Below are 26246 nucleotides of genomic sequence, written 5' to 3' on the forward strand. Positions count from 1 at the left end.
TGTCCTTACCTCGATTTCCTGGGCTTTTGCTTTATTTCCTCCTTCCCAGTGCTGGGGGGGAAGGGAGGAGTGAGCAGCTGCATGATACTCTGTTGCCCTCTGAGCTCAAACCACAACAATAAAAATAGCTGAGTGAAGTTAGTTAACGCTGTTTTCAAAATGTTGTGCTACATGCCTCTTTATTTGGATACCTGTTGCTGTGTTTATATGTTGGGATTGTAGCTTCTGGAATCAGGATTTACACAACTCACAGAAATTTTAACATAGGACATGAGAAAGAAGGGTCAGAATACACTATACACATTGTGAATATGAAGACGAATATACAGCTGCGGGCTTCCCGCCCTTACCTGATAAAGAAACATTATTGTCCTTGCAAAATTTACCTCATTGCAAACAATACTAATGCTGATGAAACATAGTGAGTAAACTTCATATGGTTTTGCAGTACTTACTCCAGTGCACCTGTGGGCAAGGGGTAGTTCTGTTCAATTCTTCCTTTCCAAAACATGTGACGCAAATAAGCACAAAGAGACACATGGAGTAGGAGGAATCATCTTTTTCCATGGTCACTTTCAGTTGGATCAGATTAAAGTATATTGGAAAACTGTAGACAAGATCCTTCCGATAATCTGGTTAGGTGACTATGTGTTTGGTCAGCAATGAAATTGTTTGTATGTTAATGCACCTTTTCAGCAATTCATGCAATGAGTTCTGAGCCTGAAACTGATGTATGGGGGTAATGGGAAGAGGTATCAAAAAAGACTGGAACAAGATAATTGAAAGGTATATCCTGCTTGATTAAAATAAATGTGCATGGCTATCCTCCTGTAACAGTGTTTAAAGATGTAAACAAAAAGTTTATTTCCATTCTTTGATTTTGATCTAAGAATCAGAAATTAAGGGGTAAAGACACGAGTTTGGATACTGCTGGGAGTTTGCTGTGGATTTAATAAAGGGTGGAGACCCATGTAATACTGAGGGGAAGCAGAAGGATTTACTGCTGCAGAAAAATGAGCTTTTCAAACACGTTAGAATATAAATGCTACTAATAATGTCTACAATCCAGTATCCTTGTCAACGTGTGACCTATATGTGTGTTGCCCCTCCTCTTCCCAAGGGAAGCAACTTGACAGTAGTCTGGTTTAGCAAGTAGAAATATTATTACAGAAGATGATAAAACCCTATTGGATTGAATGATTCACAATTAATTTTAAGCAGAATCAGGCCACTTGAGAAGTTTCTTCCTTCGAGTAGATTTGCCAGTGATTCTTTGTTTGAAAATGTCATACCTAATGAGCTGAAGGAGCAGGTAGTAAGGTTGGCTGAGTGGAGACAGGTTGTGCACCCAAGTTTCTGAATTTACAACCAGAGTTTCATATTCCTGAATAGTATTATATCATGAGTAGGGGTGGGGAGAAGCTGTAGTTCTTTATGTATGACTAAAAAGAAAATTAGGAATAGGTGAGAAGATTGCTTCACAAATAAGAAGCCCAATAAGGACTATCAAACATAACACCGTTTGAATTGCTGGTATAAAAGTAGATAAATACTTCAATAGGGTTTACAGCAGACCTTTAACAATCAGAAAATATGGCATGAGAAGTAACAACATATAATGTTCCTTTCTTATATTATCACTCTTTTCAGAAAATTAGTTGAAGCACCTCATAAAGTTTGTATTCGTGGCTTTTGGGTTTTTTACTTTGTGTGTACGTAAACATAAATATTTCTCTGTACACTTCAAAAGCCTACCCTGTTTTTCTAAGCTAATAAGATATAACTTAGTATTTCAGTTCATTAGAGAGTTTCAGGATTTTGTAGAGCACAACAAGGAGGATCTAAACAGAATTTCATCATGAGTTATCAAACTCAAAATGTAACTGCTGTTTGCTTGGAATGCTTCTTAAATAGTGTGATTAATCTGTGCTTCCTTAGTTACTCCTCCAATATCCGTAAACATGAAGTTGCAGCAGCATAATACATTGGAATGGAAAGCAAGTGGAAGTGTCCAAATACATACTCTCAAGGCTGTTTTTATTTGTCTGTACAAGAATTATTTGCTGTTATATAAATGCTGTGTGAAGACCACAGCAGTGACTTTCTTATATTCACATGGAGCTTTCTTCTATCCATGTGCCATAGCTGTGTGAGCTGTAATCTTCCAGATAGAGGAAACTAAGTAGAATGAAAGGTTAACTGACCCCAGCGAATACCAGCAGTCATAAGAACAGATGTGTAAATAAACTATAACTGAGGGTCTATGCTTAAGTCTGGGCTCAGGAATTTTGAGGGGAAGGAGACAATGGTATTCTACAATGGGGAGAATGTACACAGGTGAGATTCACACTTTGATGCTGTATGTGCTTGCACTTGTGTCTGTATTTCTTCCAATCCCATTTCTCTTTAGGTTAGCTTTCTGATTAAAACAAAGAACAGAAACTGCATCCCTAAAAGTCCAGTGCTGCTATCAGCCTTTTGGACTCCCACAAATGGCATTTTTTGTCCATCTTATAGTCACTGTGTTTAGGAGGATTTGAAGGAAGGAAGCAGAGATCTCTCTGCATCCCAGAAGATATGGTGGAGAAAGCTGTTTATAGGATTTACAGGAAAACACAGTGCTATGATAGGCATCTTGGAAATTCCATTCAAAGAACAATTTTGGCTTTCATAGTGAGTGGGCTCTTCTGCAGGCTACCTAAAATACTGATCATTTCAGTACTATCTTCCTGTAATGAATTTCCATACACTATTACCAGTTTTAGTCAAGTCAACCTGATTTGATAATTTAGGGGAATAACAGTATTGTACTAAACAGTTTCGTTATTCTATGGTAATTTGAGATCCCAGTGAGGATTTTTTATAAAGCTTTCATTTTTTGTTTGTTTGATATTTACATACAATGCTCTGGGTTAATGTTGAAGATAGATGTATTAAAAGTTACTGAATGTTAATTACACTGCTATAGTTAAAAAAGAAATGGGAGAGGAAGATACCTCAGTCTGAGTTTACTAGTTACCCTCCTCCATACATCTTCAGCACAAGAAAACATACCGAAACTGGAGTAGTTCAGAGTTTAGAAGCAGTGAGGCAGAGGCTCTGTGAGAGCAAGAAGAGTGTTCCGCTGGAAGCCTGGAGAAAATTCCTATGCAGTGTGTGTGCTTGACACTGTCGCTTAGCAAATCCTCATCTTTGCGGAAGACCTGAAAGGGGTTTGGATGTCCAGAGCAATGTTTAGGTAAGAGTAAGTGCCAAATTTGCAGCATATATTTTTACATATTTTTTCTTAGACGTACTGACTTGACAGAAGTTGCTCACAGAGATCATCTCTGGATCATCATTGTCCAAATGCAGTGAACCTGGTGTTGAAAATGACTCTGTGTTTCTCCAGTCCTATTGTTTGGACTCCTTAGACCTAATTTAGTTTTTTTCTGAAGTTACAGGCTGTCAGATGTTAATGCTTCCTTGCTTTAGCTGAATAGACAGGACACTTTTTGACACTGCTTGAAGGAGGTATCAAGAGAAGAAAAAAGTTTTGGATATGTATTTAGAAATACATTCCAATAACCCCTTTTGGGGAAAAATTACTCAGCATGATTTGCTTGGAAGTTTACCTCTGAGGGAGAGATTGTTTTGGGGATTTTTTTTTAATTCCTGTCACATTTATATGGCTTTACTACTGTGCATACAAACTTGTTTGGGTTTTTTTTTAAGTTAAACTATCAACATATATATAATAATCTTATTACATAGTCAAGACTATAGCTAATTAAAGTTATTTTCAAATGAATATTGAATTGCTAGTTTTATATTACTTACAGTACAGCTAACTTTTATCTTACAGTTTTAAATTGATGAGTACCTGTAGACTGCTAGGTCTCTGAGGGCTTCCGTATACCTTGACATGAAGGACGACAGTTTCAGTATTGTTAATGATGAAAAAGTTGGGATTTTCTTAATGCCTTGGTTGCCACAATATTTTCTATGATACTGGAGACAGTGTCTGGAATATTTGGGTGGAAGGAAGCAAGCCAAAGTCAATTTAAGCAAAGCCTTTAATGTTCTAATAGAATTTCACTTTTTTTTAATATACATACCGATATAATTGAAATTCCTCTTCACTGCATGTTCTTTGGATCTCATCCACCTGCTTTGACTTGGGAAGAATTGAATTCCAATTGCTTCCTTCTCACAGTAGTCTTCTATGATATAAGTAATGTGAACTCCAAACATTGACTCGTTTCCTTGGAGTATTGCAGCCTGTGCTGCTTTGGCTGATTACCCAGGATGGTTACAATGCTTTAAAAAGCCACTGCTTACTGTCTTGAATTCATTATATGTTTAATACCCTTTTTTTTTTAGTTCTAATATCGTTACGATTTTTAGTCATCTGCATACATTTTTGGCATTAAGAAGAGTTGGAAAATCCAATTTTTTTTCCAGTACTAAGTGGAAGAGTAGCTGCTTCTGTCTCTTCCCCAGTGAGCAGAGGAATGGGTGTACATTTTGGATGTAATTTTTTGAGGTAATTTTTTTTTCCCCCCAGTGAAAATGCAGGGTGGTTTCTGTTCTAATAGATTTACTTTCAGTTAGGCAAATAAACTTTTAATTCTGATGTATGTACATGAATATTATATACTGAATATTAGTCTTTAGATGTGCAGATCCTTGTAGAAACATACGCATGTGCTTCTCTGGCAGGCAGCGTCAGTTGTTTGCAATACAGCATTGTGGGAACATAATATGCTCTTGTTTTTGAATACAATTGTGATGCAAGAATGGAAAAATATTATGTGAGATATGTATGAAATGGTTTTTTAAGTGTGGGTTTTTTTCCTAGCATCATACTTCGTAATGAACTTGCAAGGTGTTTTTCCATTTTATGATAAGTAGTTTGCCCTTTTCCCAATAGCAAGTTCCGTAAGAATTCTTTTCCCTGTAATCTAACATGCAACTTGATGTTCAGCTGTTACCATAGAATTTAGCTCTGTGTACCATTCCTGAAGGTAACCATTTAGTTATCCCTTATGTGATGAGAATGTTATCCTTGACTTCTGCCAAAGTATAACAGTAGAATATTTATACTTTACATGATATTATGGAATACTTAGGTAAGCAGAAGGAAATATTACCCGAATATAGTTGTCATAGTTTAAACCTGACTGGCAGCTGAACACCTCACAGCTGCTCACTCACGCTCCCCCACCCTGGGGAATGGGAGAGAAAATTGGATAGGTAAAGGTATGGAGACTCGTAGGTTGAGATAAAACCAATTTAATAATTGAAGTAAAATAAAATTAAAATAATTATGATAATAGCAATAATAGAAAATACGAATGAGTAATGCACAATGCAACTGCTCCCCACCCACCAACTGAGAAGAGATAATCCTGAAACTGTAATCCTGGAAGCAAGAGCCAGTTTCCCGGTCAGCCCTCATCTATATACTGAGCATGTCGTTAGATGATAGGGAATATTCCATTGCACAATTTGAGTCTGTTGTCTTGCTTTTGCTCCCTCCCAGCTTTTTGTGTACTTGTGCACAGGCAGGACATGGGAGGTTGAAAAGTCCTTTATTTCTTAGCAGCAACTAAACCCATCAGTGTATTATCAACATTCTTCTCATACAAATCCCATACTGAATCCAAAACACAGTACTATTCTAGCTACTAAGAAGAAAAAATCAGCTTTATTCCATCTGAAACCAGGACAGTAACCTAGATGTAGGGGGATGTTGGCATAGAAACCAAGGGAATAATCCAGTCATAAAGAAATTTCAAATGGGAATTAGAGGTACCCTTCAGTGTAGTTAAGGTTTAAATCATCCTTTGAATCGGATTAGTGGGGTAAACGGTGAATTAGTTCGAAGTTGGAGTTGGATCAGCATCATAGACCAGTTAAGACAGTATTGCCCACAGCACCTGCTTTGACATACTTGGCCCAGTTTGACCTTGCTGATTAGGTGTTACCCACTGTTATTACAGAGAGATTTGTTAATTTTATAGTGGCAGATGAGATTGGCTGGTTATAAAATGTTAAATGAAAAAAAAAAAGAAAAACTTTTTTTTTTTTTATACTAGAAACTGAGCAGTCTGAAGTGGGTAAGGAAAAAATGTTCAAATGACATGATGAAATAGTGAATTAAAGTTGGAGAGGTGACAGTGGAAATATGGATACCTGTTGTGGTGGTTTACCTCCAGATGGCAGCTAAGCCTCAGCCACTCACTGGTATTGAGGAGAGAATTGGAAGGGTAAAAGTGTGAAAACTTTGGTTTGAGATAAAGACAAATTAATAAGGAAAAAAAAAAGGGGGGGGGGCATGACACGGTCGACAGGGACAACACATGGACAGGACCCAGACACACAACACTACAGCAAAGAATAACAAAACCAAGAAACAGAATTGGTGCAAAAAAAGCAATAGTTCACCACCAGACAACCAATGCCCAGCCAGTTCGCAAGCAGTGGCAAGCAAACTCCTTCTCCCAAGTTTTTATTGCTGAGCATGATGTCATATGGTGTGGGATATTTGGTCAGTTGGGGTCAGCTGTCCCGGCTGTCACCTCCCAATTTCTTGTGCACCCCCAGCCTACTCACTGGCAGGGCTGTGTGAGAAGCAGAAAAGGCCTTTACTCTGTGTGAGCACTGCTAGGTAGTAACTAAAACATCCCTGTGTTACCAGTACTGTTTTCAGCACAAATCAAAACCCCAGCACCATACAAGCTACCATGAAGAAAATTAACTGTATTCCAGCCAAAACCAGTACACCCATATGACAAAGGTCTTAGACCTTTTCAGAGATTTCTTTGAAATTATTGTAGTCAGTACAGGTGTAGATGAAGTGGAAGATTATGTTGAAACTAATATACGTGATGCATTTTATCTACTTTGTGAAATGATTGAGATGCATGGCCATTGTAAAACTGCAAAGTAATGCATCTTTGATCAGCTCTATCTTCTGTGTGCAGAAGCCATATATATTTCCATTAATTCTGTGATAGAGCTCTATAAAGAGGTCGTCTTCTAGAGCTGTGTGTGAATGTGAGAGTTCAGGAGGGATTGATTTTTTGTTATTTCTGCTGCACTTTATTTGAGAGTACTAATTATACACCAGTTAGTTCCATTTTAGGACAGATCGTTCTTTCAGTGCCATAGAATAATGTGAGCTCTTTTCCATAGTAATTCTGTGTTTACATCACAGATAATACAGAGGAAGAAGGCTCTGAAAGCTGTAGTCCGTTTCTATAGTTTTCTTCCCTTGTTCCAGCATCTTACATCCTCTCTTACTCTTCAAAGAAATGAATGGTGATGGTGAGGTAATAAGCTTTTCTAGGTCTTGGATCCTCTCCTTTGTGGTTTTGATTGTGTGTTTTTGAGAGGGAGAGCAAAACAAGGAAGCAGCCTATGATTTCAAGCCTGTATTTATCTCCCTTTTCTAGCTGACTTTTAGTTTTGCAGGAGTTACTTTTTCCCATTTAAAAGAATGTATCAGTCAATGTTCTGGTTCATCTGTCTTTAACAGATTATTTATCTAGCATGAGATTTTGTAGTTACCTTTATTATCACCTGTTTTTCTGCTGACAGTGCTTCTTGAATTTTTGTATACTTCCTATGGATGTGATTGCTACGTGACCATGAAATTGTACTGTGATTAATTTGTGTTTTGGTATGAAGAGCTGAGGGAGCAAGCAGACAGTGAAGGAAATCAGGTTTTCTCTGTTCTCAAGGGTAACAGTAAAGTTTAAGCCAGCTGTCTACCTCATTCATAGTAATAGTGTCATATCATGTGCTTATCTGCCATTTAAAATATTTTAGTGTTCTAAAATAATTGATATCAGCCACTATAAAAACCTTTCTTTTTATTTAACAAAGGTTATAAAATCTGTACTTTCATATTAATAGACTGATGCAGTGCTACTTGAAAGGGTAGTAACATTTAATTAGATTGACACTTGCATAAGCTTTTTCCTTGTAATTGTAATATACTTCCTTCAATTACAAAAATTTCCATTTTCTGATACAAATTGGTGTGACCTGTTCTGAAGACAATCTCTTGTAGTACTTTAAGAAAGAATAGTGATAATTTGTTAGAATATTAGCAGTGCAGTGAGAGCTCAAAGCAGCTCTGATTGGATTTTATTATTAAGTTAGTAATCTTTTCAAGTACTGTTATAGTTTAGAAAGCAGAGAATAAATTCAGAGATAGGCTGATGTAGCATCCAGATGACAGCTAGCTGGGTTCGATACTTTTTTTTTTTTTTAGTTCAGGAACAAAATGAGTTAGTGCAAAGTGGAACTGCTGTTTTCTGATCTTGTTTTTCCTGAATTTTACTTCATGTTTGTCTGTTCGCCAGGAACTGTCTTTGTTCATGCAGTGCTTTCAACTCAAGAAATTTACTTAAGCATACAGTTTAACCACTGTTTTGGAACCTATAAAGTGTCTGAATGCTTACTTACCTACTGTCACATCTGCTTTAAGTAGTGCCGGAAGAATATTTGTGCTTAGGACATGTGCTGTCTTTTACTGGAAAAATACAGAGGATGGGGAGCGGAGAACTGGCTTGCTGGTACTTCCTTAAACAATTTTCACACTAATTCAATACTCACAACTGTTTCTATTCTGAACAATGAACAAGTTCACTATGATTTGCACCTTTCCTAGCGGGGAGTAGTTAGCCTCAGGGGGTTAGCATTCCAGTGGTGTGGAGCAGGCTGAGAAGGAGAACCAGAATTGGCCATGAAGTCAAGCTTTGCATTTTGTTTTATTTATAGCAATAGCCTGAAATAATTATTTTTCTACATTTGTTTGTGGAGTTTTTCAGCCCTAGACAAAGTATAAAATAACTCGTAAATGCACACATCTTTTTTTCTTCAATAGTTGAATCCTGTACCTAAATGATCCTACATAAAACTGTTAAATAAACTATTGTGTTTCTTACAGGTTATTAAAATCTGATGAATTTTTAAACTGAAATTTGTGTTATAACAAGCTGATACTGATTGCTTTATCTTGAAATCAAATATCTTTCTTCATATTAAATATGATAAAATGGGTTGTGATCTTGAATTATAAAACAGTAGAGATGTTTGTTAGCGTGACTTAAGTTTGACTTTTATAAATAAGTGGTTTCTAAATATATTAATCATTTTAAACAGAACTTAATGTATAAAAAGGAGGATTTAAAGTAGTTTTAGTCAACTAATTCAAGTTCAATAACATGATTTCTACTTTTGTGTTGGGTGTCTGCCCCCACCTTTTAATTACACTACTGTAGCACCTTGTGTCATTTTATATGCAAGATTTGTTAATGTCATTGCTGTTATTAATGAGATTACTATTTGAACAGAGCATTAGGATTCACTTAGTTTCTGTACAGTGTTTCATTCTGTGTTCAAAATAATTGGGTATTGGGCAAGAATCTGCTCAGTTCTGTTGCTTCAGTTGGAAACTTTGAATGTGGGAGCCATTCCACAATTGCATCTGTTAATTAGTAATGGTTGTTGGACAGACTTCAGAGCATCTCAGGGAGGAGAGTTTCTGGGTGTGAATGCTAAGGTGAAAGGTAAAATAATGAAAGGTATGTAGATGTTGGGGGGAAAGGGAGGAAGAGAGTTTATTCTCCTTCCTGTTGGTCAGGAATTAGACGTCAAGCACATAAAGGGATCAAGCGTCGTACCTGGTAGGAAGGCATACTTTCCTGAAATATTGCTGACTATAAGACTTGTTATTATTGTTACTTATTGAGAAATATTGAATATCTGGAATATGGAATTATTTTCATGTTTTGTCTAATCCTGGGTAACACAGATTTGAACCACTTCTGGACTAGCTGTTTCTCAGATGAACCACTGACCTGCTAACCTCTGGGTTTTACTAGGGGTAAACAGGAGAATCAGTCATATCAGAAATAAGACTTAGATTTTAGATTGATATGCACTCCTTACATTTACTTTTCTTGGTGTTGTGCAACTCTATTAGTAAACATATTTGATACTAGTGATTTGTGATAAAATATCAACCTTAGGAACCTGTCTTAAGTGAATCAGTATGACTGTGTGAAATAGTAAATGAGGGATAGCACAATTTTGCTGCATGGGGCTTTGTTAGAAATATTAAATTATTTTTGTGGTCAGAATTCATGCCACTAGTTTAAAGCTTATACATAAAAAGCAAAGTAAAGTGTTGGTTTTAGTTGATTGTGGGTTTACATGGTTGAGCAGAACTTGATGTTAGAATAAGTTTCCTGAGATGATCACTTAAAACATATATGTATTTTCATACTTCATCCTGTACATTTTGAAGATGTTTCCCAAATCAGTTTTTTGAAATGTATTGTAAAAAAATATTCAGAATGTCTTGTCAACAGCATTAAACTATTAGTCCTTCTGTTTTAATATATTTAAAAATAGTATGAAATAGATGTGCTACAGACTTTTCCCCCCTCCCCTCTAGTCATTACTGTGGTGTCTTAACACTGTTTAAAATCAGAGAACATTATTAGTCATCAAGGTTTCATGTAAGAATCAGCAATGGTGGTTTCTTTATTGTCTTTCTGTATAACACACATTGAACAAGCAGTATATCCTTTATTGATAGATCAGTACTTTTAATAATTGCATTTTCCTCATTATTTTTATATGCATGAGCTGTGAAAAGAGTTTGCGAGTGTCTTGGCAGAAACATTCTAGGGATGTGGTGTTTAGCTGGCATGACTGGATGCAAATTTAAGTATTAAGTTTTGAATATAGATTTGTAATCTTCATACAGTTTGCAACCAATGCAGGTGGTAGAAGCTCTTAGGAAACTGCTTATAAACATGTATTTTCTGTTTTAAACTAATCCTGGTTTCAAATGCTTGCCTAGATAGTTGTGCTTTCCAGTCATTTTCAGTTATTTAATTTTGTGTTTGTGGTTATGATACCATTTCCATAACTATGCCTTTGTTTCATTTTACAGAGGAAATAAAGGCTGAAACAGAAAAGCAAAGGTATGTGATAGTTCATTGTACTGAGTGATAGTGCTTTTAACTTCTTAAAATGTATACCATACTTATTGTGCATTGAGATTACAGGCTCTCTCTGAAAAGCATTTTCAATATATTTTGTAAGTCAATGGTATCTGGAAATGTGCTAAAGTGCTGCTTCTGTGGTTGGCTGTTATGGTGCAAGGCCCAGGGCCTGGGAGTAGGGGCAAAAGATAGGTTAGAGGGAGCAAGCAGGCTGATACCTTCTGGCGTGGAGGGTAGGAATGGGGATCAAGGTTAGAAAAGGTCTTTGTGGGTGACACAGCAAGAAAGTCCTGGCAGAGGGGACTGAGCTTAAAAGCTCTTGAAGTGGGTTCAGAGGAGGGGGAAGAGTCTGGAATGCAAATAAAAGACTTAAACTATGAGTGAGCGAGGGGAGGAGGTTGGGGTGAGGAAGTGGGAACGGGTAGAGAAGTAGTAGTGTAATTTGAAAAGATAGTGTCTGGAAAGGACTCTGTTAGGGAATAGGTGTAGATTTTTGGAAGCAATTCCTCTACAAGTGAAGGTAGAGGCCAAAATTGACATTCAGCACTCTTCTGCTATCAACAAGTACATTTTTAAGTATTGGTAAACTGGGGAATCCATTATTTAATTACATGGTCCGCAGGATTTTCTTCCTCATTCAATGTACATTATTAACCATGAGTCAGGGCTTCAGGATGAAGACTGTTTATACCCCTTGTTGAAAGAATCGGATCAGTGGGTGAAACTGATGATGAAAGTGTTCTTACAGCTTAAGCAGATGAGTGCTGCCTGGGGACCTGTGTTCTGCCCTGTAAATGAATTTCTGGTTTAGGCAAATCATTTAAACCACAGGTGTCAGAATTGGCTGCTAATGATTTTTGCTTCATCTCCTGGGTATTTGAGCTAAAATATACAAGTTTTGGTTTGGAACATGTAAGCACTTTAGCTGGAAAGGTAGTCAGTGGGAACTTTGCTTCAGAAGATGTAAAGGACAATTTAATATCAAATTTGCTGAAAAATTTAGTCTCACAGCTTATCAAATTGGGCACGTAAAAATTAATGGATGCATTTGGCTGAGTCACTGTGCTTCAGTTTCCACCAGCAAAATAAAGTCAATACCATCAACTCATAGTAAGGTTGTAAAAACAAATTTAATATTTGTGTAGTGTCCAGAAAATGTTGCACCAAGCACCACAAGACAGTCTCAGACAAAAAGTAGTAATGTGGTTTTACTTAGAGTAGTATAAACAAAGCAGAAGTCCACATTGTGAAGCATGATAAGAAAAAAATGCTTAACGATAAGTACTCACTGAGGGATATTTGTTTTGGGCACTGATTAAGGAAAAGTAATAGCTGATCCTGTAGTTAAATACCATACTAAAACTAATTGAGAGCTCAGAATTATAATGATTTATACAAGTATGGTTCAGCCATTTCTGAACTTCAGATGCTTAAATTCTGTCCTGTTAATATCTGAAGTTGTGAGTTTTTTGGGGGTATAATGTCTGTCTTACCTGCCTATGTACATTTTCTAAATAGACTTTGATTTCTTCAGTGCTGTCTTTATTTTGACAGTAGCCTTTTGCTGCTGTGAAGGCATTGCTAAACTTGGAAACTGAATGGATTTACCCTGTTGTTAGAGTCAAATTTTTTAGATACAGTAGAAAATACTGTTTTTCTAAGCCTTAGAATACTGAAACCTATTAGTTTATCAAATAATTTTCAGCTTATATCTGTAATTGAGATTTCAATATCTGAACAAGGGACTTATAATGATCATTCTTCAAATTTTTCCAGTCTCTGTTCTAGAAAATTGATTTCATGGTTAACCTCGAATGCATTGAAAAATAGATCGTTTCCACCTCCCAGAAATTCTGCGTGGAAAACTGCTTCTTTTGTTTTGTTGTTTGTTTTCTAAACAGAACTGGTGTTTGGTAGTGGGGTGGAGGGGAATGGAATAGAAAAGGACAGGCTGGTTTATGTAACCGTTACACAGCAAGTGCTGCCAAAATAATTTTAAAAATTTGTTGTGTGATACATACCTTAACCTGTTTATATGGCTGATAACATAAATATCAGCATATTTCATAATTCTCATGCTTGGTAGATCCCTTGGTGGAAGAAAGTTTTGTTGAGGACAGTTTTGCAGTCTTCTGGAAAAATACCAGTTGAAGTAATTTCTTTGCTGACATTAAGAAGAAAAGACCTTTTGGGCTTCTCTTCTTCCCTCTCCTTGCTACCCCTTCCCTCCTGTCATCAGCAAGGTGATGAGCTTATTGCCTTATCTTTCCAGAGGCAAATGGAGCATCATCTTCCATATTTATTTTTTTGGGCATTTTTAAAGACTTTTCAATTAAGAGAAGCTTCAGGCTTCTGCAGTAGCTTGCCTACGGCATGGGTTCTTTATTTTTGGAATTTCATCATGGTCTGCTCTTTTTTTCTGTGCTTTTTTGAACCTAATTTTAATGGATTCAATAGATGTAAGTACTAGATGAAGAACAGTCTTGTCATAAGACATGAGCAAGAGATACCACCCTTCCATTCCTCACAGAAAAGCTTTTATAGGAATTTCAGAGAGGTTTAAGAACATGGAAGAATCATGTACTTCCTCTGCAAATGACCTGATTTTGGGTTTTGTCCAGAAGAGCTCCATTTCCAGAAAACAGAATTGGGCAATAAATAAAGTTATGCATCCAATAAAAAGACAAGCCTCTGCTCTTCTTCAGGAAAAAAATATGTAGGGATAAGTCCTTAAACCTTTAAGAGAACTTATTTAGTAGAAAGTAGAATCTTACACTTAATTATTCACTATTAAGACAGAATTTAGGTGTCCTTTTTAAGCAGCCTAAACAAGGAAGGCTGTTTGAATGCAGTACCAAACATCTTCTCAAGGGCAATCCAGTTTGCTCCTTGAAAAGTTGAAATTAATAATTTATCATATTAGTTTAAGGCTCTCTCCATGATGTGTGGGACTGCATTAATTCTTTGGATTTATAATGAACTCTTAGCAGTTCATTCTTCTACTTCAGCAGCATGAAAAATTTTTTTTTTCCTACCATCTGCATTCCTTGAAGCATCTAATTTAATTTTCAGCAAATACATAGGGCCTGGATTTGAAATCAGTTGTTCTGTAAAGATCTATTTGAATTACTGCAAGAATTTTGTAATCCTTCACTATAGATTATGAAGTTATGATCTTTAATAATACCAAGTCTGTATAATTCACCTTTTATGTAAAGATACATATGTGTGCACAAAACAGGTTGGGAATGCTTTAGATAAAGGTGATGAGTCTGTGAAATGAAAAATCCAAACATCTTGTTTTGAGTCAAAGACAAACAGCATTGATGCACATGGATTACTGAAAAATTACCCATTCTTAATTGTCCTTTTTAGCTAAGTATTAATGAGCATGCCGTTTCTAAAGGTGCTGCGAGCAATAAGGCTTCAACAGCTAATAATTTTCTCAAATTTTGTACAGTTAGTAATTTCAGATACATTGCCCTAGTGAGATACATTGGTAACCACTGAACCCTTTAAATTCTATGGTGTCATCTGAAGCACAGATAGAAAGTTTCGGTTGTTTTTTTCATTGGGGAGAATGGGGATGTTGTTTATTAGTTTGTTTTTTTTCCCAAAGTATGTCCAGGATTGAAGTTCAGGTATGATTTAATCTCCAAAATAGATGTACTTTCTGTAAAGTACTGAACCAAACTGGTATCATAATACAGTCGTTGAGTAGTTCTTAACTTTCAGGGTCATTAAAATTTTTGACAAGTTGTGTTTTTATGTGTCCTAGTAGTAAGAGACTAGACTTCTCTCAGAATTATCATTTAATGTGGAAATGATACTGAAGATTTCCCTTCTTCCTCTCTGCTTTCACCAACCAAGTAAGGGGAGTCTTTTCCTGTTCTCAGAGGAAACAAGTCTTTCATGCCTTCAAACCAGCAGGGACCACTGAATAGCCACTTAGTGTGCAAATGGGTCAATTTGACTGATCCATAAAGGAGACAGATGAAGTATAAATATTAAGAATATTTATACGACCATATTAGCATTGTGTTAACTTTGTAGTTAAGTTACTCTCCCCTAATGTTAATTTTCTTGGTATTTTATATGTAAACATTGTGGTGGTGAGAACTATTTGTGTGATCACTTACTTCATTCTAATACAATCATTCTGTTTAGTCCCCCTCATGGAGAAGCCAAGCCTGGTTCAAGCACTCTTCCACCTGTGAAATCAAAGACAAGCTTCATTGAAGCAGACAAATACTTCCTACCATTTGAACTGGCATGCCAGTCGAAGTGCCCCAGGATTGTCAGTACATCTCTAGATTGTTTACAGGTCTGTATGAAGATGAGCTTTAACTGTCAACTATAAACCCCTTGATTTGGAGGGGAAGTACAGTTTTATGTAGCAAATAATGTAATTGTTTTTCTATTCTTTTACTCCACACACAGCCAAATTTAGTATCTTTCTCACAAAAGGGGAGTGTATCTTACTTCATATGTAGCACATGTGTGTGTTTACTTGTGTATATGTGTATTACTGCAGTTACAGGTTTGGGTTAGTTTTATTATGTTAGTGTACAACTACCTATTTTCAAACGTTTATGTGTTGAACTAACATAGCACGTATAACATTATCAAATTCATGTAGTGTTATTTATAATTGAAGTCAGACATTTTTAATTTGAGATGTCTAGTCTCTCAAAACTCAAAAGACTCCTGTAATGTTTTCAAAACAAATTCTACAGCATGGGATTTAGCAGTTTGCTTCTCCTGAGTAGCCCATCAGTGAACTCAACTAATATATTTAAATTCGCACACAGGCATGTGCATACCTGGCATACTGTCATGCTATGATGCATTGCTACTCTGTGTATTTTTAAGTAGGTGGGCTGTGGAGAAATACAAATACTCTCATGCCTGAAGTGTTTGGAAGAGGATTTTGTTAATTTTGTAATAAATTCCATTTCAAAGTATTAAAGACCTAGAGAGAGAAAGGGATAATAGAACACTTTAAACCAGAAGACTAGCTAGTAGCTTAAATAGAAAGCATTTGCAGCTGGTTTATCTGGTATTAAAAACATTTGAGTTGACTACATATGAAGACTTGTGTGATGTGAGATAGTTTTTAGAATCCTGTTTGTTTTAAAACATTGTTAATTGATGAACAAAATCTTTAATGTTAAGCTTGCTGACAAACTTTGTATTGTAGTTGCTGAGTGAAAATTGAATAAATCTGGAAGACTTTTAAAAAAAATCCTTGGATGTTTTATGAGACTTTGAATAAAATGTGCTGTTTTAATTATTCTGTGCAAGTTAGAGCTATCAAGTGAATTTATTTATAACGAAAAGCTGACTTATTTTTTAAGCTCTTATTTATATGGGGTTTTTTTCTTTTCTCCAGAAACTTATAGCATATGGGCACTTGACAGGGAATGCTCCAGACAGCACAGCTCCAGGCAAAAAATTAATTGATAGAATTATTGAGACAATATGTGGTTGTTTCCAAGGCCCTCAAACAGACGAAGGGGTTCAGCTACAAATAATAAAGGTAATATGATTAATACTTCCAGTATTTATAGTGGTGACAGCAGAAGACATTAATAGCCTCAGAGTTTAAAAGCGGAAGTGTTCAATTTGTAAATGTAATTGTAATTTTGAAATATTTTTCTCAATCCTGTTTATTTGAGATGGAAACTCCTTATCTTACATTCCTTTCTCTATTCTCTGCTGTTGTATTTTGGATGAATTCATGGTTTGACGTGAAGTCTTGTGCGCAGACCCGTGGAGCTCTCTAATTGTAAGGAATTACTATCAAATAATCCTGTGCTGCCAGTGAGGAAGATGGTAATTAAGCAGCAGATTTTGAAATCCATTTTATAACTGTTTTATGAAATGCAATTAGTCCTGGCAGTCAGGCGTTACCATGGTAGCTTTGTGCTGCTGTGTCATAGACTTCTGCTTGAAGGAGATCTAGGGTTTCTTTCCATAGCTTGTATAAATGTTGCATGTGAAGTTTGTACAGATAAGTTTCTGGGGAACTTTAGCTGTTTTCTGATTGCATCCGTTAATTCTGGGTATCTATTACAGAAAATTATTATGCCAAGTAATAGAAGTTAGCCACCTAGTGGAAGTACCATACCCTACTCCTGTAACAGTAGCCTTTGAATGACAGTGATGATGAACAATAGTGAAGTTGAAGTTAGTTATGAGGAATGGAGTATTTGTTACCTTGTATTCTTGTGTATATGTTTCCTGAGGTGTTGACATTTCTTGCAGATTGTATTTACTTGTTCTATTGCAGAGAATGTAGTTTATTCTGCTACTGTTTTTTCATAGCTCAAGTCTTCCTTTTTCTTGGCACTTCTTCAGCAGACAGTTATTACGAACGTTGGTTCATACTGCTGTTTTCTAGATTTGTTGTGTTGTGTTGCCCAAGCATTTAAGACATTTTTCATCTTGCAAAGGGAAGTTTTTGTTGATTTAAACTTCCAGTGGTTGAAACCCATTATATCTCCCTCTCACTGTAATAACTTCTCTCCAAATGCTTTCTTATTCAGGCCCTCCCTGGCTGAAGGGAATTATCTGTGAGCTGATACTCTTTCTGTCTAAGAAAATAGTTGAGAAAGTAAATTCTTCAACAATTGTACAATGCATTAAGTGTGTAAATTCATTTAGTGCCTTAATTTCTTCACTGTTTAGACTTAGCTAATTGCCATGTTAGAATGCCTGGGAAAGTGGAGAGTACTGTTTTGGCTTTGACTCCATCTTTGTCCTGTACCCTGGACATTGTAAAAAGCAGCAAAATTAGAAATAACCTTAGCAAAGACAAGAACCTTTGGCTTGCTTTGGGGAAATAACAAAACTGCTAAGTCAGTCATATTCTCTTAGGCTTCATAACAATTTGGTTCTGGGCTCAGTGTGGACCCTGCTTCTCCAGTATGATTTGAAGGATGGATCATGTGTCTTTTCAGACTCTTCTGTGGTCCTGGTGATCAGTATGTTCTCTGAAGAATTTTAATTCTATCAGGCCAATAGAAGACAGGGAACCTGGGTCTCCTGCTTTATGTGCTGGCACTCCCAGGCTGTTACTCACATGAGCAGTGTTCACACAGGGCAGCTGCATCATCAACACCATGGTAAAATCTGAGAACCTTGAACCTTCCTCCCTGGAGGGTTATCTCAGTTCTGCATGCTGGATGGAAGGCCCTTACATAGGGTGCTGCCCTCAGGCTAAGATCTGGGAGCCACGCTGGTTAGTTACGAGATGGCTTTCCAGCAGTGGAGTCATCTTAAGCAGGTTCCCAACAGGGAGCTGCTTAGGCATTCTGAAAATACCTTTCTGTTGACTGCCAGGGAAATAATCTTACCGAGACTGAGGAGTGTACTTTGTCTCTTTTTAGGTATCTGAGCTTAGAGCTGTGTCTGGTGGTAGTTCTGACAGTTGATGGCTAGTTTAACTTCTCTGCCTCTTGTTTCTGTTGCATGTTCTTGTCTGTGTAATCCCCCTCATTCTTCATCTGCAGACTTTGTAATGAACCAGTCTGGGAAATTGGCCTTTTCCTTCCTTCCTCTTGCAGTTTTAGTTTGATTTGGTGTAATTTTGATGGGAAGCCATGCACATTCTTGTTCAGTTATTACAGTGAGGATTTCTGGGGCAGAAAAAAGCAACTAATTAGGATACTGCTGCCACTGAAAAACGTTTATTCAAATTATGTTTGAAACAGCCTCCCTTGATTGAAGCTTTTTGCCCTCAGGCTTGCTCTGCTAGGCCTACTATGGCATTTGTGATGTGTGTGTGTGTGCAGACTTCCTGTCGACACCTGCAGAGGTTTTAATTGAAGTTCTGTTTATATTTATTTCTGGCGGTTTTGTTCCTGAAGAACTGCAATTATGATAAAAAAATACACTAAATTTCTTTTTAAAAATCTCTAAAGAAAGAGTAGGGATGAGGAAGAAAGATGGGACATGAGATCAACTGTTTATCCTCATCCGTGTTTTCTTTCCTTGGTCTGCTGTATAGTAAGTATTATTATCTAGATACTTTGACAGCTCAAGTTGTTCATTTTTGGCAAAGAAAGGTTTTTGTGTGTGCTTGATAGCTGTAGTTTGAAAAGATGAATGTTATTTTAGTGACTGCTTCCCAAGTCTTCCATATATAATAGACTGTTCATAAGGTCAACTCCTGTATGTGTCTTTTTACAAGTAGTCACGCTGTCAGTATGACTGGTGACCATGGAGGAAGGAAAGTTGAATCACACATTGCTTGGACAAGTCGCCTTTTGAAATTTAACTAAAAATGGAGAACAATTTATGGTTGGATTACAGAATGGGATGACTGTAAAAGCTAACTAATTCTGAGGAATAAGGAGGTTGATAATAGGTTTGAAAGAATTTTAACAAAACTTGTGTGAAAACAGATTCCAAATTCAGAAGACCCTTAGAAAATACTTCTTCAGTTCCACATCCTGTTGTGTTTCAGTAGTGTTGAATGCTATCTAAATAACTTAATCATCTACAATATCATGTAGTACTGTGGTTATTTTTTCCTATAAAAAGATCATAGAAAGCTTAATTCCTCCTGCTGTGGATCATGGAAAGATTTGAGAATCGAAATAATGATGCAGGAGGTTTTACATCTGAATTTTTGTATTTTGAGGCTTTCATCTTCAAGCTAATGGCTAGGACCAATTACTTAACCTGAAAATGCTGACTTATCATTTTGCAGTTTTATTTTTTAGAGAAGGATTACGTTTTCAGAGCTGGAATTGAAATAATTCTGCCTTGCAAAATATGCATCCATTTAATTCCATACTAGATTCTAGTTAATTTTGAACACCTAAGTGTTTCCAGTGATAAAATTAAATAAAACTTTATATTCTTATATAATTTATGTTCTTTATATTATTTTCCATAGGAGAAACTGGAATGTAGTTCTGTTCGTTCTGAAGTGTCCACAGTCATAATCCTTCAGTGTGTTTCAGGGCTGGTAACTGACCACATGCTTGACAGTATAGATTTTTTTTTTTCTTCAAATTGATATTAAGCAGAAAAAAAATTAGTTTTAATCAAATACTGGGTGTTAATTAATGATCCATTATTACTGAAATCTGGTGTAGAATCTAGGATATGACACTGTTGATTTAAATCAGTGTTTTGACTGTGAAAACATGCTGGAAGCAAACAGGGTATTTTTCTATTTTTTATACTCTTACAGTGTATTTCCATAGGTCTTTAAAGTCGGTAAACTTAAGTTACATAAACATAGGTCTTTTAAAGCTATGCTAAATGTATAACATGAATGATTGAATAATTTGGAAATAGTGAAAAGCAGGAGATAATCTTAGCACTTGCTCACAAAGAAAATGCCACTTGGAGAACTATATTTTTGCATTCTGTATGATTTTTTTTTTTTTAGTGTCACTCATACTTTTAATACTCTTAATATACTCATACATCATACACTATTAGTGAATGTTTGTGTTATTTAATATATTTGTTGCTTTGTGGTTTAAGGACTTAAGTCTCCTGTGTTCTTCCAAAAGTCAGTCCATAGTAACACATTATTTCATTATAAGTTGGACTTCAAGTTGACTTTTAAAAAATTCTGTAATTTAAAAATAACCCTATAGCCCTTCTCAGAACGGAATTACACGGTTTCAATAGCTAATACATTAGAGAGAAGGGTTACGGCCACTGTGTTTTATGTGCTGTCTCAACTACTGGAGAGTTCCCAGGCAACTGAATTGTGAGTATTTTACCCAAAGTAAGCTGGTGCTGATCAGGTGATGGCTGTACTGTGTCATAAATCTTCCAAAGATAAGATGATCATAGTTGGCTGAGAGGAGGAAAAGAATGACCCTGCGTTGAAAATTAGCCTTCCTAGCAAGTCTGCAATGTAGTTGCATCTGCCGCTTTTGTGTTCTTAGATTGTTCTCCTGGTTGTAATTACTTTCTTTCACTCTAACCATTCTGTTCTTGCAGAATATTCAGTGTAAGAGGAATGAGAAGTTTACAGGTATAGATGGATGCTGGGTGGTTTTAGTAGAGAATTAATATCAATTTAGCTTACTTACTAAACTACATTAATCTTGCCTCACAAATCAAGATATTTCCTGTACTGTTCTAGTACACTCATTTTACATAATAGGAAATTCACTAAATAGGCAAACATGCTTCAGGGTAAAAGAAAAAAATACCGTGGGTGTCATACAATGATATGATAATCTGTAACTCAGAAATATAATCTTGAAGATTTTTCTCCTTTCCCAAACCCATCTGATGGTTGTTTATAAAAATGAATAAACTTTATTTATAGTAACTATGTAGAGGCATGGAACAATAGGGTCTTTCTCAAATACAGAACAATAGGTGTGAAGGACTGGAAGGAAGGTCTAAGGAAACAATGTCACAGTCAGGATGATAGCCAGTAGTTTCAGAACAAGGAAAGCTGGGTGACTGTTGGTATTTTTGCAGGTTTTGTGACAAAGAACACTTTTGTAGAAGGACCTGAAGTTAATGAGGTAGTGCTAGCAATGTTTTTGCAAAGGTTTCCTTCCCTGCCTAAAGAACAGCAAAGGGAGGGAGTACAGTAAAGTAGTAATCATCTCTCAGCTCACTCTGAAGATACTGGATGAAAACAGATGAGCTAAGTGTGACCAGGAGTGAGAACTCATCTGCAAGAAGACTTGAGCAGCAAATCTACCAAGATAGAAAAGAGCAAACTAATGCTGTCATAGTCAGTAGAGCCACTGCAGTCTGCAGAGACATATTTTTCCATCCAGGCTTTGCTGCCAGATGTTGTCTTACTCCATCCCTTGTCCTGGCATGGATTTAATAAATACTCTGAATCCACTAAAATCGTTTTTAAAACAAACAAACAAAAGTCCCCAAAACCAAACACCAGAAAATCACCTGTGGGGTTTTTTTTGTTCTGTTTGGTTTTAATTGTTTTAATGTGTTGCCACTAAAATAGCACAAGTGGCTTCAAGCCCCAGACCATTGCAAAGTAAGCAATATATATAGCTGGGAGTAAGGCAGAGCTTTTGTGTTCCATCTCTCAAGGACGTGCATTGCTGTGCAGCAGTTTGAGATTTTGTGTAATCCTGCTTAACCGGGGACTGTTGCTGAGGTTGTTGCCTTCTACTCACCTGTCTCCTCTCTCTTCCTCCTTGCATTGGACCTAGTAGCTGTTTGGCCACAGAGTAAAGTTGGAGAGTAATCTGATGAAAACTGATAAAGTAAGAAAGGGAAGAATTAGTTTCCTAACATCCGAGTTGACAGGGGTTTCAGAAGAGCAGGACTGCTGCTCCTGATCGTAATGTGCAGTTACTCGGGGTTAGCTGTCACATCAGTTCTGGTAATGATACACTCTTTTGTGATACAGAATGAGGTGATGTCGTTTAGGGCATGCTGTCAAATTGAGCCCTAAATGGAAGTTACCAAGAGGGAAGGATGTTGTCAGAAAGTAATTGTAAAATACTTCCTGTCTCATGTTCATTCTTATATTTCTGTTAGATTGTGATAGTAGAGGAAGAGAAATGGCACTGAGACATGAAGTAAGCGTGACTAATAGCCTGAAGGTGGCTTTAATTGGGAAGAAATATGAAAGATATTAGCAAAAGATCAAAGTTAAAAATGCTTACGAGTTTACAAACATGTTTAGGGATCATCCTCTCTAGTGCCTGAGAAAGAAAGAAACCTAAAGAAGTTACTATCAGAATCTCTGTAGTGAAGTTGAACTCTTTAATAGATATCTGCAAAGAGATGCCCTGCTGGAAAGACTGATTCCTCAGTCTGCGTAGATGTAGTTATTCCGTGAATTTGGATTAAGATGTTAAGAAGGTATGTCTCTCTCTCTGTGTAAACATTTCTTTGCCTCCACACCCTCTGATCAGGTGGTGTGAAAAGAGCCAAGCTCTAGTAGTCATAACAAGCATACTGAAGAAACTTAGGAAATTCAGGCTGCTAAGCCTATTAAAACAAAAGAGCACATAATCCATCTGTAGCCTTGTCACCTTTTTCTACTAGCAGGCATTGTCTCCTATTATTAAAAATAGGGGGAAAAAACCTACGGGTTTCTTGGAAGTGCAATGGAAGTTAATACTGGACTTTCAAATATCAAATTTCTAATCACCTGAATTTAACAAGGAGACAAGAAGTGACTCAAAGGAGTAGCTTTATGAATGACATAGCTAGAACAAAAGAGATAGAGACTTGATCCCCTGCCCCACTGCACTTTTTCATTAGAGTCCAAAATGTTAGGCAGCAAGAGACCTTATCTTCCAAGTGAGAAATTGTAGGTGGTTCTTAAACTGATATAAATGTGTGTCTCAGTGTTATCTTTTGGAATTGGGTTAAAGAAGTCTTAACTAAATCTAAGTACTTACTGTATTGGGCCCAAACATTAGTGCTTTGGCAAAAAATAGCTGTCTATTTATGCCTGGGCTCCACTTGTTTGGCTTGTTTTCAGGAGTTACTGATATTATTTTTTTAAACTAGCGTAGACGAAGTTTTTCAAGGCTAATTCTTTTACAGAATTATTAGTGAAAGATTAAGGGAGCTTTCTGGTTTGGACTTCGAGGACTTCATGATACACAAAACTTGAAAAAGCAGAATGCTAAAATATGTACAGGTGTGCAGCCTTTCCAGCCAGATTGGAGAGTGCAGAATCTAATCACTGGGACTTACTTGCCTTCAGGGTGATTTTGTTTGCTCCTGAAACATGTAGGAAAGAGTTGGAGAAGTCAGCAGACCTGTGATTGATGTGAGTAGCTTTGGGGATAAATTTTGGACTGTGAGAGTACTGTAGTATAGGGGATATAGATCAGTTACCTGATCTGAAATGTGCAACTAATAGGGTTCGGCGTATTTTTAACCCAGTATCTGCAAGTCTCAGAAACCCCCCAGAAATTCCTGGCCATAAGGTAGAGGTGGAACAGTACAACACTTAATGAAGTGAATAAATGAAAATGTCACACAGAATGGCATGTGTAGGCCAGTGTGCAGGTTTAACTCCTGCCGGGATCGGAGAGCACGTTGCCGTTGCCCCTCCCCCACCCGCAGCCGGTCGGGCTGGAAGTTAGGCACAGACCCGAGCTAAAGTAACAAGGAATTTAATACAACAGAGTGATAGAACAATCTGAACAACAACAGTAGCAATGATAATAACAATGAACAGCAATAACAGTGAACGAGACAAAAGATATACAGAGAAATACCGCTAAATGGTCAAGGAGCAAACCCGCCACGTGTATGGCAACCCCCAAAACCAGAAGTGAAAGTAAAAAGGCTCCGCCCCTGGACCTGATGTCAGCATGGTATGAATAACCCAGCTGAAGATCCCTTCCCCCTCTCTCTCTGCTGGGGAAAAACTTGACTCTATCCTAGCTGAACCAGGACAGCAAGTGTAGAGGGTGTTTGTATTAAGGGGAGAAGGAAAGGGAGAGTTGGTGAATGGTTTAAGTGTTTGAATAGGTTTTGGTGGCAGACTCATTGGTAGGAGATCATGGAACAGAATCATAGAATGGTTTGGATTGGAAGGGACCTTTAAATATCATCTAGTCCAACCCCTCTTGCAATGAGCAGAGACATCTTCAACTCGAGCAGGTCTCTTAGAACCCCATCCAGCCTGACCTTGAATGTTTACACTGATGCGTCATCTACTGCCTCTCTGGGCAACCTGTTCCAGTGTTTCACCACACTCATTGTAAAAAACCTATTCCTTATGTCTAGTCTAAATCTACCCTCTTTTACTTTTAAAACTGTTACCCATTGTCCTATCACAACAGGCCCTCCTAAAAAGTCCATCCCCATCTTTCTTGTAAGACCCCTTTAAGTACTGGAAGGCCGCTATAAGGTCTCCTTGGAGCCTTCTCTTCTCCAGGCTGAACAACCCCAACTCTCGCAGCCTTTCCTCATAGGGGAAACTGATAGGTTCCATCCATCTGATCATTTTTGTGGCCCACCTTTGGACTCACTGCAAGAGGTCCATGTCTTTCTTGTGCTGAAGGCTCTAGCTCTGGATACAGTACTCCAGGTGGGGTCTCATGAGAGTGGAGTAGAGGGATAGAATCACTTCCCTTGACCTGCTGACCACACTTCTCTTGATGCAGCCCAGGATATGGTTGACCTTCTGGGCTGTGAGCACACATTGCTGGCTTGTGTCCAGTTTTTCATCCACCAATACCTCCCAAGTCCTCCTCCACAGGGTTTCTCTCAATCCATTCACCCCCCAGCGTATATTGATACTGGAGGTTGCCGTGACCCAGGTGCAGGACCCTGCCCTTGGCCTTGCCTCATGAGGTTCACATGAGCCAGCTTCTTGAGCTTGTCCAGGTCCCTCTGGATGGCATCCCATCCCTCAGGCAAGGCAGCTGCACCATTCAGCTTGATGTCACCTGCAAACTTGCTGAGGGTGCACTCGATCCCACTGTCTGCATCGCTGATGAAGATATTAAACAGTACCGATCCCAGCACAGACCCCTGAGGGACACCACATGTCACTGATCTCCATCCAGATAAGGCACTGGATTTTCTTCTGTCTTTTATATGTCCTTTATCCTGAATGATGTTTCCAGTAACAGAGGCAGGGTATTGATAAGTTTTGTGGAAGTATTGAATCACTGCACACAGAGGGTAAGAATTAGGGATGGGGGTGTGAATTTTAACTTAGGACTACTTGGGTTTTAGAAGGCTGGTGAGTTGTAAACTGAATTTTGGGAGGGGAAAAAAACAAGAACAGTATCAGTGCTTGGAGACTCAAGTTACTTTAACGAAACCATTGTCTACAGTTTGCCTACCTCTGATTTCTTTTCTTCAGTTGGTTCGGTGTTTTTTGAATTTTTTTCCCCTTTGATTTTTGATAAAAAACGAGTTCTACTGGGCATTTAGGCAGCACTACTTTGTAGATTGAGTGTGAGATGCTGTTTAGTGGTAATGCAGATAAAAATGTGTACTCTCCAGTAAGAAATGTAAGTACAGTCCTTCATATATATACCTCCCTATGTCCAGTGATGAGAGGACTAAAGCATCACAGGCAGAATAGGAAGGGACCTTAACAGACTGCTTATCTAGGAGTAGAATTCAGGTCTCTTCAGCAACAGCTTAGTGAGATGGATCTTTAATTTTCTTTTTACTGTTAAGCTCTACAGTGGTTTTTAATAGTGATAACTTTTTGTCCACTTGTTGGTGCCATGTGTGGACAGAGGTGTTAGTAAGAGAAGTTAAGCATGGTTTGATGCCATGGTT

The 26246-nt window shown here is 37.4% G+C and overlaps 1 protein-coding gene across 6 annotated transcripts in view; it reads left to right on the forward strand.

The window, feature by feature from the left end:
* The window catches only part of ARFGEF1 (ARF guanine nucleotide exchange factor 1), a 100754-nt gene that overhangs the window by 22759 nt on the left and 51749 nt on the right, over positions 1 to 26246 (forward strand). For all 6 annotated transcript variants that reach the window (XM_074898862.1, XM_074898859.1, XM_074898861.1 and 3 more), the window contains exons 2-4: positions 10958 to 10988; positions 15177 to 15333; positions 16402 to 16548. In XM_074898862.1, the coding sequence (XP_074754963.1) occupies positions 10958 to 10988; positions 15177 to 15333; positions 16402 to 16548 (335 nt within the window). The remainder of the gene's footprint in view (positions 1 to 10957; positions 10989 to 15176; positions 15334 to 16401; positions 16549 to 26246) is intronic.

The sequence above is a fragment of the Athene noctua genome, chromosome 2 (assembly GCF_965140245.1).
Source record: "Athene noctua chromosome 2, bAthNoc1.hap1.1, whole genome shotgun sequence".
NCBI classification, from domain to species: Eukaryota; Metazoa; Chordata; class Aves; order Strigiformes; family Strigidae; genus Athene; species Athene noctua.